The following is a 15,867-nucleotide window of genomic DNA, read 5'->3' as shown; positions in this document are numbered from 1 at the left end:
CATCGATAATTATTTGACAATAAGGAGTTCAGGCACATCTTGATTCTTATTATTTGTTTTTTTTTTTTTTTTTTTAATCATTTTTTCTTAATCATGAAACTGGTACAAAAATGCCGCTTTTGCTCTATCGCGTCTATTCAACTACCGATAGCTATTTTCTTAATGAATTTTAATTTAATAATATTACAAAGTGGTTATAAAGTTACTTTTTCACGGTAAACTAATTCAATAACTTTAGTATTAAAAAAATGAAAAACAATTACTCTTTAAAGTTTCGGAGATTTTAAATAAACTGACAAAAAATAGTTATTAAATTCTACAAACTTTGATAAAAAAAAAAAGTTTAATTTAAAAAGTTACAGATCCAGTCAAAAATGCTTTATATAATTACTACTAACTTTTTAATTATCATGAAAATTTTATATCGGAATATTAGTATGATAATTAACCAATAAATTATTAACTGTTTTATAGTGAGTTTAAAATTTCGTTTGTTACAGTCTTTATTAATTCAGTACTTTAATTACCGGTCAATTATTTAAGAAGTAACTATTTAACCACTCTGCTATCAATTAATAAGTCTGTCATCAATTATTTCATTAATAATAATAATAATAATAATAATAATAATAATAATAATAATAATAATAATAATAATAATTGTTACAGTAAATATGAATACATACGTAAGGACCGGACAGCAAATTACGAGAAAATACCGCGCAAAAATATTACAAGTACACTATTTTATTTGTTCGTAAACGTTTAATTAATTTTTTTTTCTATCCACTTAATTGTACAAGATTCATTACGAAGTAAAAAAAAAAAAAATAATGATAATAACAAATATAAAATAAATTGTAAGTAAAAAAAAAAATAAATTGTTAATTAACCATGAGTTTTGAGATAAGAGTATTTAAACAGTACTCAACTCCATTGTAATTGTACGTAGGCTTATAGGCCCAAGTGAGCTGCGCTAAATTAATAACACTTGACACAGCAGCTCTCAGATTTAAATAATTATTCTATAATTTTAATCTCAATTATTCTTTAAATAAAACAAATAATATCAATTTGTTAATTAATCACCCACATTTTTCTAAAACATTAATCGTTACTTATTATTACGAACTAATTAAATATTATTTGTTTCTTATATTCGATTCTCTTAACGAGAGGCATTCAGCCTTACAATTTTTTTGTTAATAATAATAATCATAATTATAATTATTATTATTATAGTTATAATAATAATAATAATATTTATTTATACATATATAATCCCTCTCTAACTAGCTCACTACATTCCATGGATGTGCTTCCGCGCTTTGTTATTATTTTTTTTTTTTATGTATAATATTTATATATTTATATATATATATATTTATAATTTTTGTTTTTGTTTTTGTTTTTTTTTGTTTTTTTTTTTTTTTTTTTTTTTCCATTAAATTTATATTTATATATAATTTATTCAATGTATATATATATATATATAAATTTATGTTTATATATACGTAAATATCAATTCTCGTGTATAAAAAAAAAAGATAAAATATATCCGTAAGAATTGATACACAATATTTAATTATCAGTGAGTATTTAATGGTACGCGGTTAAATGCCTTCGTTATTAATATTATTATCATTATTATTATTATTATTATTATTATTATTATTATTATTATTATTATTATTATTATTATTATTATTATTCAATAATCAATCAATTTCTAAAGTTTTTATACACAAATTGACATTAAATGTCAACTTTAAAAAAATCTAAATAATTAATTAGTCAATTAAATAAAATACAATAAAAAAAAAAAAAAAATTTACAGATTCCCACAATTTTACACTATTCAGATAAAACTGAATATTTTTCAAAGGCATACCATAATCACTCACGATTACTTTCCACCAAATCCGTCCACTAAATCTAACATAATAATAATAATATATAATATAATATAATAATATAATCATTATTATTATTATTATCGTTTATAATAAGAATAATATTAATAATAATTATTTATCGTAGACGATAAGACAGTAGGCATAGCCACACGTGCTCGGATCACAGATTGCTCGCTGCCCGTACACTTTTATCTTTAAATATATTTGTACAAACAGTACTGATGGACACAATGACTGATTTCTTCCACTTATTTTTATCTCTTCATTCAACTCGTTTCTTCTTTTTTTTATTTCCTCATTTTTTAGTCTCTCTCTCTCGTTTTTTTTTTTTTTTCCACCTATTCTTCGGTGTTTTTCTATACACAGAGTCACGAGTCACCAACGAACTTATGACTTGTCGCGATGATAAAGTTTTTTATTTTATTTATTTATTATTAAAGTCCATAGCTTTGTCCAGCTATCGCAATTGTCACTAGCAATCTCGTTTGTATCACTTAATCGATAATGTGTTACACTTTTATACAAGTTTACGAGGTGTTTATGCGTATGTTTATGTTATATGTATTTAGCAGAATTAATGTGTTATGTGAATCTCTAGGGATTTTAAATGGATTGTTTGTGTTTTATCTGTAATGAGTGAGAGTGTAAGTATGAGTATTTATTATGAGTGAATGAGTGTAAGTCTGATGCGCAAAATCGAGGCACTAATCAGTAATTTTAATCCGAGATTTGCTTTTAATATTTAACTGTTCAATGAATGGAGTTCGTTTGAATGATATTGTGTCAGCAGGCGCTGGTCTCCTCACCCTCGAGTGTGCACGCTACATTTTCAAGTCTATGCGCTAAATGGAGCTTGCGACATCCCGCGTCTGATTCCAAGGCCTCAAGAATCTAAAAAATATAAATAATCAAATATAATAATATAGATAATATTAATTTTATTCATAGTTAAAAAAAAAAAAAATAAATCCATATATAATTAAAATGTCAAGTATGAATTTTTAATGGTTTTGCGGTAGTTAATATTTCTTTTGATACTCCACCTCAAGACGGTGGTTACAAAAAAATTTAATGATAAAAAAAAAGGTATAAATTAGTGGCGTTAAAAATTCAAGACAGCCTTTTTATTTATTTATTAATTATGTAAGTAAAATAAAAAAATAGTTGAATTAAAAAAATGTAATAAATAATATAACGAATACTAACTTGTTCATAGTATTTATGGACGTAGATGTATAGTTCCTTAAGAGCAGCAATAACGTCAAATTCATTGCCGTGTGACGCGCTTAATTGCTGCATGGCACTTGAAATATCTTGCTCAGTAATAGCCGGTAATTTTTGTACATCATGATAAAATCTACCAACTTTGTCACGATAGTGCGGTATGTCTTTAGCGAACAATAATTTATTCGAGGGTGAATCTTTTCCCAGCCGGTGCTCGGTTGTCGAGCATGCATCCATAAACATTTGGGCAATAACAGACAAACTCGAGTCAACAGTTGTCGACTTATTTATGTCAAACATAAAGTCTGGATTTTTAATAAAATTCACCCAGAATCTCAGCGGCAAACTGTTTGACTTCCACGCGTGAGCCACCTCTGGGTCAGTAATCCCGTGTCGTTTGGCAGCTTCATCTAGAAAATCAAAGAGCCATTTAACAGCGCTGGGGAGTGCTTCGTTGGCGGTCAGGATGGTGTTGAGAAAATCATCCACGAATTTTTGAACAGTCCCCTTGGTCGAGAGTAGCCTGGTCAAGAATATCTCTGGGATAGCTTTGTGCGTGCACTCGGTATGATGATGATGATGATGATGCTTGCTGTTGGTAAATCCATTGCTGGGCGGACAGTGGACCTCGTCAATAGGTCTTATCAGATGCCAGAGCCGCTGATTACCGGAGCTTTCAATGTCACCGTTCGCGGTGATCAAAGAAGGCGAGTGTTGGGCGTCAAAATAGATCCCGGGAGGATGAGGGTACATGATAGGACTGAGCAATCCATGACTGGGCGTCGAGGGGAGGTGTCCGGTGGAGCAGTGGTTTATCCGGTGCAGCGAGTGGTGATGCGTGTGCTGCTGATGGTGCGAGGAAGGCTTGCACGTATGATAAGGAGTCTTGCAGCCCATCGTAAACGCCTCGTTCTGCCTCGGGATCAGCGACATCACCGCGGACTCTTTGACTCCATAATGAGAGAGCGTGTTAATTTTCTTCCACCCTCCGCTGCACTTGGTCGTCAGATCCTCGTCTTGGAGGGTCAAATGCCCGCCGCGACCGTGCCGCCACTCCAGGTCTACGTTGTGTATGGACGGCCTCAGGGAAAAGGGAGTGTTTTTGTACAACGCGTCGAGTATCTTCGACTTTACTTGGCTAATAGTATCGCAATCCAAAACCTTACACTGGATTTTTTCATCAAGATCGTCTTGGACCACGTGCAGAGTCACGATGCTGTGATCTATCTGCTCGCGCAGCAGCCGCTCTTCCGACAGGGAGTACCTCGCGTCGTGAGTCACCACATCCACAGGGCCCTTTTCGATCTGATGTTTAATGGCTTTGAAGAGCAAAAAGAGCGATGACGCCGCGTAATCTTTTAAATAATTATACATACACAGCGCCATCCAATTGGTCAGCATTTTTTCAACAACAGACTCCGTGCGCCTTAACATTAACTGCGGATGCTTGGTATCCACTGACTTGTCAATAAGTCTCAGTAATAAATTCATCAGGACATCCGTGGCGTACTCCATCTTGCCCATCAGCACTACCATGAGCAGAGAAGCTACGTTTACTTTGTCCCTGATATTAAAGTCCTTTTGCGCTTCCAGGGTTTCAATGAACGTCAGGATGAAGCACTTGTTGTTAACCAATTGCTCGAACTGTATCATCGCGGTGTCGTAATTAGATCTGGATAACGCGCTACGTGACCGCGGGTCGCTGAGTATCGGGTGGTCGAGCACTCCTGGAAAAAATACTTTCATAATATAATTTTTGTGGTCGAGTGTCGGAATACCCGAGGACTCAAGATCAGCTGTCAAGTCGGTCATATCAGTTTGAAGCTCAGCGAACGCTTGCTTGCACTCCATTCTTATGTTACTCTCCAATGTGTCCATTTGAATCTGGATTCTCTTGTACTCCCTTTCGGCTTGTGTGCTTTTTCGTCTATAGACAACGAGAACTAGCACAAACAGAAATACCAAACCAAATGTACCGGCAGCAATACCAGCGATAGCCTCCGGTGGTATTGGATAAGATTTAATTACATCATACTGCAGATAACCTATCGGAAAACGTAGGCTTCTGCCAACACGTACAACAACCAGTGGCAAGCCACGTTTTGTTTTAATACCCATTTCATCAGTAGCCGCTGGCTGTTGATCCGGTGGCGTACACACTAATTGTGTGTGCGCTAATGACGTAACATTGCAGACCGCAGTACCCACTGTTACGTTAACATCAGTCTCATCACTCGCGTAATTCAAATTTTCACCCTCTATCACTAGAGTGTCGCCTTTGTATAATTTAACCATGTGGGGGAAGGAAAAAAATTTTGGATCTTCAACATAGAGCAAGCGATGCCGTAGATTTTGAAAGTGTTTCTCCAGGTCACGCACACTCTCGACATTGTCCATAACGAAGGCTATTTTAAGCGACAGCTGAGTGTCTTTAGTGCCACGGGAGGCTATCAGCGAGTGGGGTTGTTGCTGCTGTTGCTGCTGTTGCTGCTGTTGCTGCTGCTGTTTGTAAATCAATGAGCGGACTAATCGCTTAGCCCGGTGATTGTAGAACTTATCTGCAACACTGGGGCTCGGACACTCCATTTGAGTGGGATTCAGTACACTACAAACAGTTCTATTTACCGGCTTCAATTCGTTGTCTGCGTAAACTTCCATCTCGGGTTTTTGTATAGTGTCTAAATTGGTCCCGTGGACGGTTATCATGCGTCCGCCGGATACAAAACTACGCAAAGGTTTTATCTCCATAATTGTTGGGTCTTGGGTGTAATTAAAGGGGTTATTTGTTAGCGTACGATTAGCACCGTCTATACTCAATGTTAATGTTTGAATTTGTCTAACACTATTTGATTTACTGGTAACACAAGTTAAACGTGTACTGCTGGCTTGTGTTGCATTAACATGACACTTTAATTCGTCCAAATATGCAGATATCGTACTTCCAATATTCAGGTACTCCCCGGTGATTGCTATTTGTGTACCACCACTTTGAGGGCCAACGGACGGATAAATACCGGACAATTGTATATCTTTGTATTGAAACAATACTGTACTTTCGGTGTAACCAGCGTCATTTCCAACAACAACGGTAGCCTTGTCGGTGGCCTCCCGTGCTCCAGTCCGACAAATAATTCTCACAGATATTTCATAGTCTATCAAAACACAGGGTGTATTACCGATGTGAATTTTGTTAGAAACATCGCTGCGCTTCAATCCCAAATTGCTACCCTCAATAGTGACAAGAGTGCCACCTTCAATGGGTCCACTAAGCGGTCGTATCATGTCTATGCGAGGTTTAGGACACTCAGAGAAGGGAACATGGAGACACGAGTGCCGATTCATGCAGCTGTTGCCACACCACGAGCAGTCGAATCTCGGGTCTCGTGTCATACAGAGCGAACAATCGGCATGCTCGCGGTGGGAACCCAGTACCTCGCACTTGTACAGAATAATTGTTGTGCGATCTACGTGATGATTTGTGTTCCAAACAACAGTAACCGATGCTTCGTACTCCCCGGTAGTAGCTTCGTATGAATATATTGTTTTATCACAAACAATGAACCTACTGCTGTCTACTCGGGCTTGTACGCGCAAATTAGCTCCCTCTATTGACACAATGCACTGAAAGCCAGTGTGACCAATTTGTGGATGCGGTAAATTTTCAACCTCCAGCACTATTTCCTTCGGAACGTTGTTCGGTAGCATCAGAGGCTCTTGACGTTGAGAAAATCGTGGACAGTATTGAACACCGTGAGCAGCTAGAGTGGCTGCGTTGGCGTTCTCCCCGGATATTATGTTACCCTGACAGCCGCTGGTGTTGTGAGTGCACTTGTTGTCGTAAACACACCAGCTGCAGCTCCACGGTGAGGTGACACACTCCGAGCACAAAGTGTGTCTTGAACAGTCAAAGTACGCAAAGTTACGGGACACAAAATCTTTGTTGGTCTCACTGGAGCGGACTGACAGCGGTACTAGCACGTGGTCCGTGCCTTCGGGTATCGTAGGACGACGTTGAATCGGCGGAGCTGGACAAGACAATCCTGAACCGGTCATTATTGCGTCGATGGGCTCAGAATTACCGAAAACACACTTGTAATTAGCGCCAGATGGTAATTCCGGCAGCGTTCTGATAGTCAGTTGGACCGTTGCCAGTTGCTTAATAGGCAAACGATCTGGTAGCACTTGCTCAAAGTCAATGCACTGTTGCCCGGTGCTCAACGACAGCCACCTTGGACTGCTGCGATTTGCTTTCTGACACGTACTGCGGACTGTGCAGCGTTTCTCGAGCGAACACCATCCACAGTAAGGATCTTTTGCGTCCAAACACGTACTGCAGCTTGTGTAATCACTGCAGTGCTCGACTTTGACTTTAGTTATTCTTCCAGCTGACAGGACGTAAATGTAAGCCCCGTCGGAGGACAGTATCATGTCTGACATTATTCTGTGTCCCTTATCAACGACGACGCTCTCGTAGACGGACGACTCGGAGCCTGACAGCAGGACTTTCTTCAGCAGACCGTCGTTGGTGCCTAAAAATGCAACAGTATGGCTCTCGGTGTTGGCGACTGTTACCGAGGTGACGAAAGTATCGGGAAACTGTAGAATGGCATGCCCGATAATCGGCGACACTCCGGATATTTTGAGACCGACCTCGCAGAAATTAATAAAGCTGCCGGTGGTACCGGCCTCCGGACATTCTCCGTCCTGTATTGGCCCGCTTATGTAACCCATGTTGCGGTACTTGATGCTGCCGTTGAAGCACATGTAGATGTTTTCGTTGAATTTAGTCTCGATGTCTTGGAGACTGTAGACACAGAGAGCCGAACGGGGCAAAGGGTCATTGGTGATTCCCTTGCTGGGCGAAAAGACCGATACAAATACTGGATCTCCTGTGGTGATACCCAACTGGGAGGCTAAATCACTTCCGGCGGCAGCAACTTTGGCATCCTGTACTAAATTATAAACTTGCTCGGTACCGTTTCCCATATCAACATTGCACTGGAGCGTCACTTCGGTGTAACTATCGTAATTAGAATCATTAATACAGCTACGTGCCAACCGTGATACGTAACCCAATTCCTCTTGTTCCGGCAAATATGATTGTTTCTGTACAAGAACAAAGTATGCATAATCACTAGCATTGAAACCATAAATATACTTAACGAGAAAGTGATCACGGTATTTAACGTCAATGTGAAGTATTGATTGCTTCTGGAATGTGTACTGTGCATACTCAAGAGTACCAAGTTGACGACTGGATATCGCTGGCACGTCGTGTCGATACTCGCCGTTATTTGTAAAGGTTGTCCCGACGTAGAGAATGTTGCTGGTATGCTCCCACGCGTTGTATCGTTTTGGCCCGATAAATGCATACGTTGATGAATACTCGTCATTGGCAGCTACACTGTGCGGTAAGAAATTTGGCTTCTGTGAGATATTCGATATATTGTACTTCTCACAGGCACCTTGGAGTAAAGAACCGCACGCTATCAGTGTCTTTGACTCCAGATCCGCTATCAGGAGTTTATTTACATTATCCATCAACGAGGTTGTCATTTCACGTGATGTACATCCGGTTGCATGGCACTGGGGATTATCTAACCTTGGTCCTGCAAATAAATTTAAAATACCATCATTACTATCAATTGTTTTTTATCAAGATTAATATCTTTAAAATTATTATTATTAATCATCATTACAGTAATACGGGCAGGAGCTTTTAGTTCAGAGATAACACTACAAGCTATGCTTCATTGCTAATAACTCAATCTGTTATTTACAATCAGCTAGACCCCTTGGATATATTGTTTAACTTATTTTATTGAATAATTAATTAGATAATTCTCTGTAATGATGATAGCTTTTCCTCAGACAAAATATTTAACCGAGATATTTTTTTTTTTTTTTAAATGTGAAACTTGATAATTTTCATTATATTTTATGGAACAAATAAAATTTATTTGATTGCTTGCTCAAAAGGTATTTTAAATTCGGTTACAACGCGTAGGATATAGTTTTCACAAATTATTCTACAGTACACTTCTCTTTGAAAAATTTATAAATTAAAAAAATTTAGTTAGAGAAATAAATTTTTGTAAAAAAAAAAAAAAAAATTACAAATTTATTTGCACCACTAAGCAAAATATATAAAAATAAAATAATTAAAGAGCATTTATTATGTTTAATATTTAATGAAAATTCAATTTAGCAGATATTTAATAATTTTAATAATTTTTTTTTTTAACAAATAGATTATGGCAAAAAAATCAATGCAATTTTTTTGTTAAAGAAAATTAACAAATTATTTGTACTTATAGTTTTTCAAATTTAAAAAAAATTTTTTTGTCATAATTTTTTTAATTTTTAGATCTCGGCTAACTTTCTTTTCATTCAATATTTAGTCACAATTACTGTGTAAATATTTTATCCGGTTTGGTTTTTTTGTTAGAGGATACTTTGTTACCAAAGCAGAATATTAAAAAAAAAAAAAAAATATATATATATATATATATATATAACTCGGAAAATTTACCAGTGGATACAAGTTTCTCTAATTTGAGGTTTGCGTCAAATTGCATCAGTCTATTAACAGCTCCGGCATAGAGTCTCCCGGTGGTTGGATCAATCGTGAGATGATTGAAACGCAGTGGTCCTTCACGGGTTGAATTGGCGTCCAATTTGGCAAAAGTGTCGATGAGCCTCAACCCAGATTCAGGTGGATACCTTGCGACAATATGCTGGGTCGAGTTGTCTTGGGACAGATGAGAAGATGCCGAAGCTGTGGAGGAGGAAGAGGACGAGGAGGCTGATGAGGCGGATGATGACGAAGGGACGGTCTGTGCAGATGCTATTGTTGTATTTATTGTCAGTGTTACAAGGACCAGTGTGAATAGCCATACTGATGAAAGGACTGATTCGATGGACCTCAAGCTTTGTGGTGATCTCAGTACGGGTGTTTGCGTTTGTGTTGCTATTTGCTGGGGCGATGTCGGCGTACGTAATCGTGGCGGCGGCGGTACCACCAGTAAAATGGCAAAAGCTTTTGGTCCAAAGAGTCTCATTTCGTCGTGGTAAAAGTGGATAAAACATACAGGGTTAAGAGTTTGGGAAGGAGAGCAAAAAATAATGTATAATGAGTTGTAGTAATGGTCGTAATGGTGATGGAGGTGATCCCAGTAGCTGAGCCAGTAGTCACAGTAGTATCGGTGCCAGTGGTGTAGGAATAGTTGTAGTTGTAGTAGTTATAGGAAAGGTAAAAAAAGATTTTTTTTTTCTTCTTTTTTTTTTTTTATAAAGAAGTTTGAAATGGGTAAAGAGCAAATGGGGAAGGAATAAAGAGAGGGAGAGGGAATAGAAAGGGAAAAAGAACCCTGCTGGTAGTTGGCCAATGTCTAAAAGGCGCTACCAGCTCCGTGTGTATTCACACTCCAGCATCATGCTCACTGTCTCGAATTCCTGGAACAACGACAGATGTTTATTCATTAATATTTATTATTATTAAAAATATTTTTGTTATTATTATGACAAATATTGATATGTTATATAAAATTAAAATAGTATTTACTTGCAATAAAATTTTGCTTTATTAAATAATGACTTGTTAAATTGCACTGTACTTTTTTAACTACGGACCTTTTTAAAGATATAAGCTCATCCTGATGTTATACTCATCAAGAGCTTTCATTTGAGTACCCACAAGCATTTTCATATATTTTTCATATACACATATATGTAATATATATAAATATATGAAAAATTGATGTGGGTACTTAAATGAAAGATCTTGATGAGTGTAACATCGGGATGAGCTTATATCGGGTTATTAATTTACCGGGTGATTGTCAATGTTTTGTTTGATAAGATATCGCAGTAGGTATTTGCGTTTGATTAATTGTTATGAATCCTTATGAGAATTATCTCACATTTGCCAGTACAGAGAATCTCAGACACTCTGTACATCTACGGTAGAATAATTATGCATATTTATATTGCTTAGCACTCATTAATCTCCTCCCGTATAGCCAGTATAGCCGATTTATGTTTTTTTAAAACTCCAGACTATGATTCGATAAAATTTTATTCAAATATTTGTTCTTGAACTTTTGTAGACGTAAAAACTTTTGTTTAATTAATCCTCTGCGTCTGATAGATCGGGACCTGAATGTTTAAACAAGATTAAATCTGTTACAAGAGGATACATTTATAAGCTTAATCATTTAAAGACGCTCGTAAGGTACTTGTGAGTCCAATGCTACCTAACTGTTTACATATTTTATTTACGGTTCATTAACATTTTTTCTAATCTTTTCATGATTGGTAAATTATTATTATATTTTATTTTTTTTTTTTTTTTTATCTCAAGTCAGTGTATTTGTAGAAAACTTATTGTTAAATCAGTTAGTAATTTATCTTAAACAGTGATTTTATTTTTAGATAAATTGAAATCGTTTTCAACACTGATGTTTTTTTAAAAATAAATTAAATTTTTTATAGATTATAATTTAAATTTAATTAAAAAAATTCAATATTGAATTTTGTTACCATATAAATTTAAATTCTTTAAATATTTTGACAGCTCCAAAATAATCGATGATATTTTTAAGTCTTTTGATACGTAAATTAGCTTTGTATTAATCATGCGCTACTGTCTGTTTTAACATGACTCCAAACGTGTATCGTAATTATAATTTTATAAATTCTGAAAATTAATAATAAAATTTTAAACAAAACTAATTATAATAATAATAATAATAATTAAAAATAAAATAATTATCAAACATCAAAAATAAAATTAAAGACCTAATAATAAGCCTGAGTTATTACGAGCGTCCTTAAACCGATTGAATGATTCTTTAATTATAGCCAAGCCTCTTACAAACCAACAGTCATCTTAGATTCTCTTGTACATTAATTATTATGATTATTATTATTATTATTATTATAAACAGTAATAATAAAAAAGAAGTAAAAATATGTGAAAACGTTGTGAGAGATGGTTCAAGTATCGAGCGTACAAACAAAGACCATATAAAGCATTCAAATAGAATAATGAAGTCTCAATGTTTTCAAGTACTACTTGAATCCCCGACGACGTTGTTTTTACAACAATAAACTGTAGGAGTTGAGGCATAACCAGCAGGAGCATAACCAGTAGCAGGAGCTCCACCAGGAGTAGGAGCAGGATTCCTTTTGCCCATCGACATTTCAGCTCGTAAATTAATAATGACTAATGAGGAATGCACAAGAGATGGCTGCAGTGCTATGACAAACGGGCCCAGGTGGCACTCTCCCCACGACAACTACCACCATCACCAAGGTATTCACTCTACTCTTTCCTCTCATACTCTTACTCTAAAGTACCCTTACATACACACCGCCCTTTGCTATATGGCGCACACTACTGTTCAAATATCTACTTCTACCTAGCTCTTTAGCTCTATATATCTATATATATAAATATATATATATATATATATATATATATATATATATATATATATATATATATATATATATATATATATATATATATATATATATATGTATGGTGATACATTACAGCGATATATGGTGTATAGGGAGAAAGCGCGGGGGGAGAGGAAAAGAGGGAGAGAAACGTAGGCGCACTTGACAGCTAAGGCCACTGTCTTCGCACAAAGGCAAGGCTATCGTCCCCCCTGTGTATCATCATCAATTTTCTCTTCCGACAATTTATTTCCCTAAAAAAATTAAAAAAAACTCCGTACAATGCACCCGATCAAAAAAAAAAAAAATACTCTTTTAACTGATATATCCGATTGACGGAAAATGCTTTTGAAAATATTTTTTATCTGAAAGCTCGAGAGTACCCAGCGAAGAAGTATGTACAAATAAATGCAATTATCAATGCGCTCTCTACTCTGAACCTTTGTCTACACGCGGTGTTCTTACTCTTCATTTATCAAAATTTCTTCTTCTTTTTTTTTTTTTATTTTTTTATTTTGGAATTTTGAATTTTAATTTAACAGCAGCATCTAGGTATTTAAATGAATTTTAATTATAATTTATTTTAATAAATTTATCCGTAGAGCAGGAATTACCTTATTCGATAGAGAACACACGGGGACATTGTTTCTTGATTTTGTTGAATCTGAGGATCAAGGAGTCACTAAATCGAGAGTAACAGCAGTCTTGAGCATGATGAGGATGGTGTGCAAACATGAATCTTATTCGATCGTCGCCCAGGTCGTTGAGCTCGCGACACACAATAAACAATATATTATATCAAATTATATATCCACTCACTGTTTTACTATATGTATATATAGATATAGATGTATAATATATATAGGTATAGATTTTAGATTTTTATAATTTATAATACACTGGTTGTTTATATTATTATTAATGTACACTTGTTCACGCACTGGTTATTGTTGAGTAATCCGATGGTTTATTTAACAGAAACGTTCACAGTTGTGACGTATCAAGTGTGTCAATTACAATAACACTAAGCGGGATACCGTCGGGGTCGGCCGCCATTAAAATTCGACGGACACGGGTTGTACATGGGGGTTGGATACCGTGACTACTACGACGTGCGCTCCTGTTCCGCCGCCCTCCCCCAAGCTCAGAGCTCGCAGTTATCCTGCTCCCTTCCCTTCCTGCTCCCTGTACGCTCTTGCTGTCTCGCTTCTAACCGCTGACGCGGATATACTTCGCGCTTGCTTTGAATTTCCCGCGGACACTAACACCCTCTAGTGGGGAATACTGAAAGCTTTTTCATGTAAATGCGGCTTAAGAAGGTGGCGACATCTATTTTTACGGCGTTGGTGACTCAGCAAATTAGTGGAAATTCAGCTCAATGTTTTTTTCGTGATTCTTCTTTCGCTATGATTCATTTCGCAGGTAGTGGTATTTATTTAGAAATTATTCATGTGAGGTTAATATCAATCATGCTAATTTAGCAGACATATGAAAATTTGTTATTATTAATTAATGACACTGAAGTTGACACATATAAAAATTTCTTTAATATTTATAGTAATTAAATTATTATAAGTAAAAAAAATTAATAAAAATTACAAGTAGAAATTTTTAGGAGCATTTTTTTATTGGAATTGGTTTATTAAAAAAATTTTTTAAATTAACAGCTGACTGCTAACTTCAGTATTATTATTATTAATTAAACTAAAATTAGCAGACAGTGAAAGATTTTTTTTTTTATTAATTGAATTAGCAATAAAAAAAATAGTTTTAAAAAAATGCACATGTAGTTTTTCAATTTTTTCTTTTAATTTTTTTGTAATATATTTATTAATAAAAAAATTCTGACAATTTAGTTAATTTAAAATTATAAAAATTGACAGATATTAGTATTATCTTTTTTTAATGAAAATAAATTTAGCAGATACTTAAAAAAATTTTTTTTAGTAAATAAGTTGTAGCAAAAAAAATTTTTTTAATTTTAAAAATTGAAAATGTAATTTTTTAAAAATCATTTTTCAAATCAAATTTGTTATAGAAAATTAAAAAATCCTCAAGACTGTTAACATTAATATCATTTTTTATTTTTAAGTAAGAAATTTTGTAAAATGTACCCTAGACTAAAAAAAATTTTTTTTTTAATTAAATTTAAACAATTAAAGTCTTTTAGGAAATAAAAATGGAACTAAAAAAGATAGAGATAAAAATCTAATATCTTGTTTAAAAAAAATGCAATTAAGACAGATTAAGTTTCCTTTTATAGAAAAAATAAATTACTTGTATTGCAAAAAGAGAAATTTAATTTTTCAACCATATTGAATAAGCACAAGACTGGAGACTCTGGATGAAATATTTTGGAATAATGCATATTTAATATTTCACAAGTAGAAACCTTTTAGCTCTTAATTCAATTTGATAAAATAAATTATTGATGATAGAACTACTAAATTATTCAGAAAAATTTAATGATGGAACTTCGGTATGGTAAAAATGAAAAAAAAAAAAAAAAAAAAAAAAGGAAAGCTTCAGGAAAGTATTGATAAATTTAAAATATGACTTTGTTCGCGGAAACTTAATAAAAATATTTATTACAGAATTTGAAATATAAGTCCCAAAAATGTTAAATGACTAAAAGATATATTAATTGTAATTACTAAATAATTAGTAGAATTTTTTATTTATTATTTAAACCTGTACGTAAATTACGACGAATTAAATGCACATCAAAAGCCATTAACAAACACAACCCGTTATTTTTTTATCACTCGTCAATTTTTCTTAAGGATTAATGGCAATTATTGGCTAGTGTCGACTATTTTTAATTGTAAATCATTTTTATTTACAGATTTTTATTACCAAAGCCACGAAAACTGTTTATTATTGTACCAACAGTTTTGTATTTTTATTTCCATTTTGGAAAACTCGTAAAGTATCTTTAATTATTTTCTTTTTGTTTTACATACAAGTGTACATGTAGCGTTTTCTATAAAATAGATGTACTCAAGTCCGCTAATCAACTACTTAAGGAATTTTTTTTATTCTTTTTATAATTACTGAATGTCGATACGAGAAAATTGATCTTTATTTCCAATAAATGTATCGAGGACAAATGTTTGCTTATGTTATTAAATAATTTATAAGATTTTTTTTTTTTTTCATTTTCTTTTTTAGTCAATTATATAAAGAAAATTATTTCTATACATTTTTTTTTCTTTTTCAATTATAAGTCTAAAAAAAACTTCGGAAAAAAAAATTTGAAAAT

At 34.1% G+C, this 15,867-nt stretch overlaps 1 protein-coding gene across 1 annotated transcript; it reads right to left on the bottom strand.

Moving 5' to 3' along the window:
* Positions 1-648: 648 nt before the first annotated feature.
* Positions 649-13,726, bottom strand: Plexb (plexin B). The gene is made up of 4 exons (XM_074242543.1): positions 13,220-13,726; positions 9,673-10,595; positions 3,123-8,749; positions 649-2,807 (listed from the first exon to the last, which is right to left on the bottom strand). The coding sequence occupies exons 2-4, from the start codon at positions 10,199-10,201 to the stop codon at positions 2,700-2,702; spliced, it is 6,264 nt and encodes a 2,087-aa protein (XP_074098644.1). The 5' UTR covers positions 10,202-10,595; positions 13,220-13,726; the 3' UTR covers positions 649-2,699.
* Between the last annotated feature and the right edge of the window lie 2,141 nt (positions 13,727-15,867).

Source organism: Cotesia typhae, unplaced genomic scaffold (assembly GCF_013202065.1).
Source record: "Cotesia typhae breed Kobodo isofemale line unplaced genomic scaffold, CoteBio_Ctyphae contig_4, whole genome shotgun sequence".
NCBI classification, from domain to species: Eukaryota; Metazoa; Arthropoda; class Insecta; order Hymenoptera; family Braconidae; genus Cotesia; species Cotesia typhae.
The sequence above is the reverse complement of the archived record's forward strand: the minus strand, read 5'-3'. Positions and strand labels throughout refer to the sequence as shown.

Coding starts and splice junctions, on each gene's coding strand:
- Plexb (XM_074242543.1), bottom strand. CDS start 10,201: ATGAGACTCTTTGGACCAAAAGCTTTTGCCATTTTACTGGTGGTACCG. Junction 8,750..9,672: donor AGAGAAACTTGTATCCACTG/GTAAATTTTCCG, acceptor ATTTATTTGCAG/GACCAAGGTTAGATAATCCC. Junction 2,808..3,122: donor TCCATAAATACTATGAACAA/GTTAGTATTCGT, acceptor TATATTTTTTAG/ATTCTTGAGGCCTTGGAATC.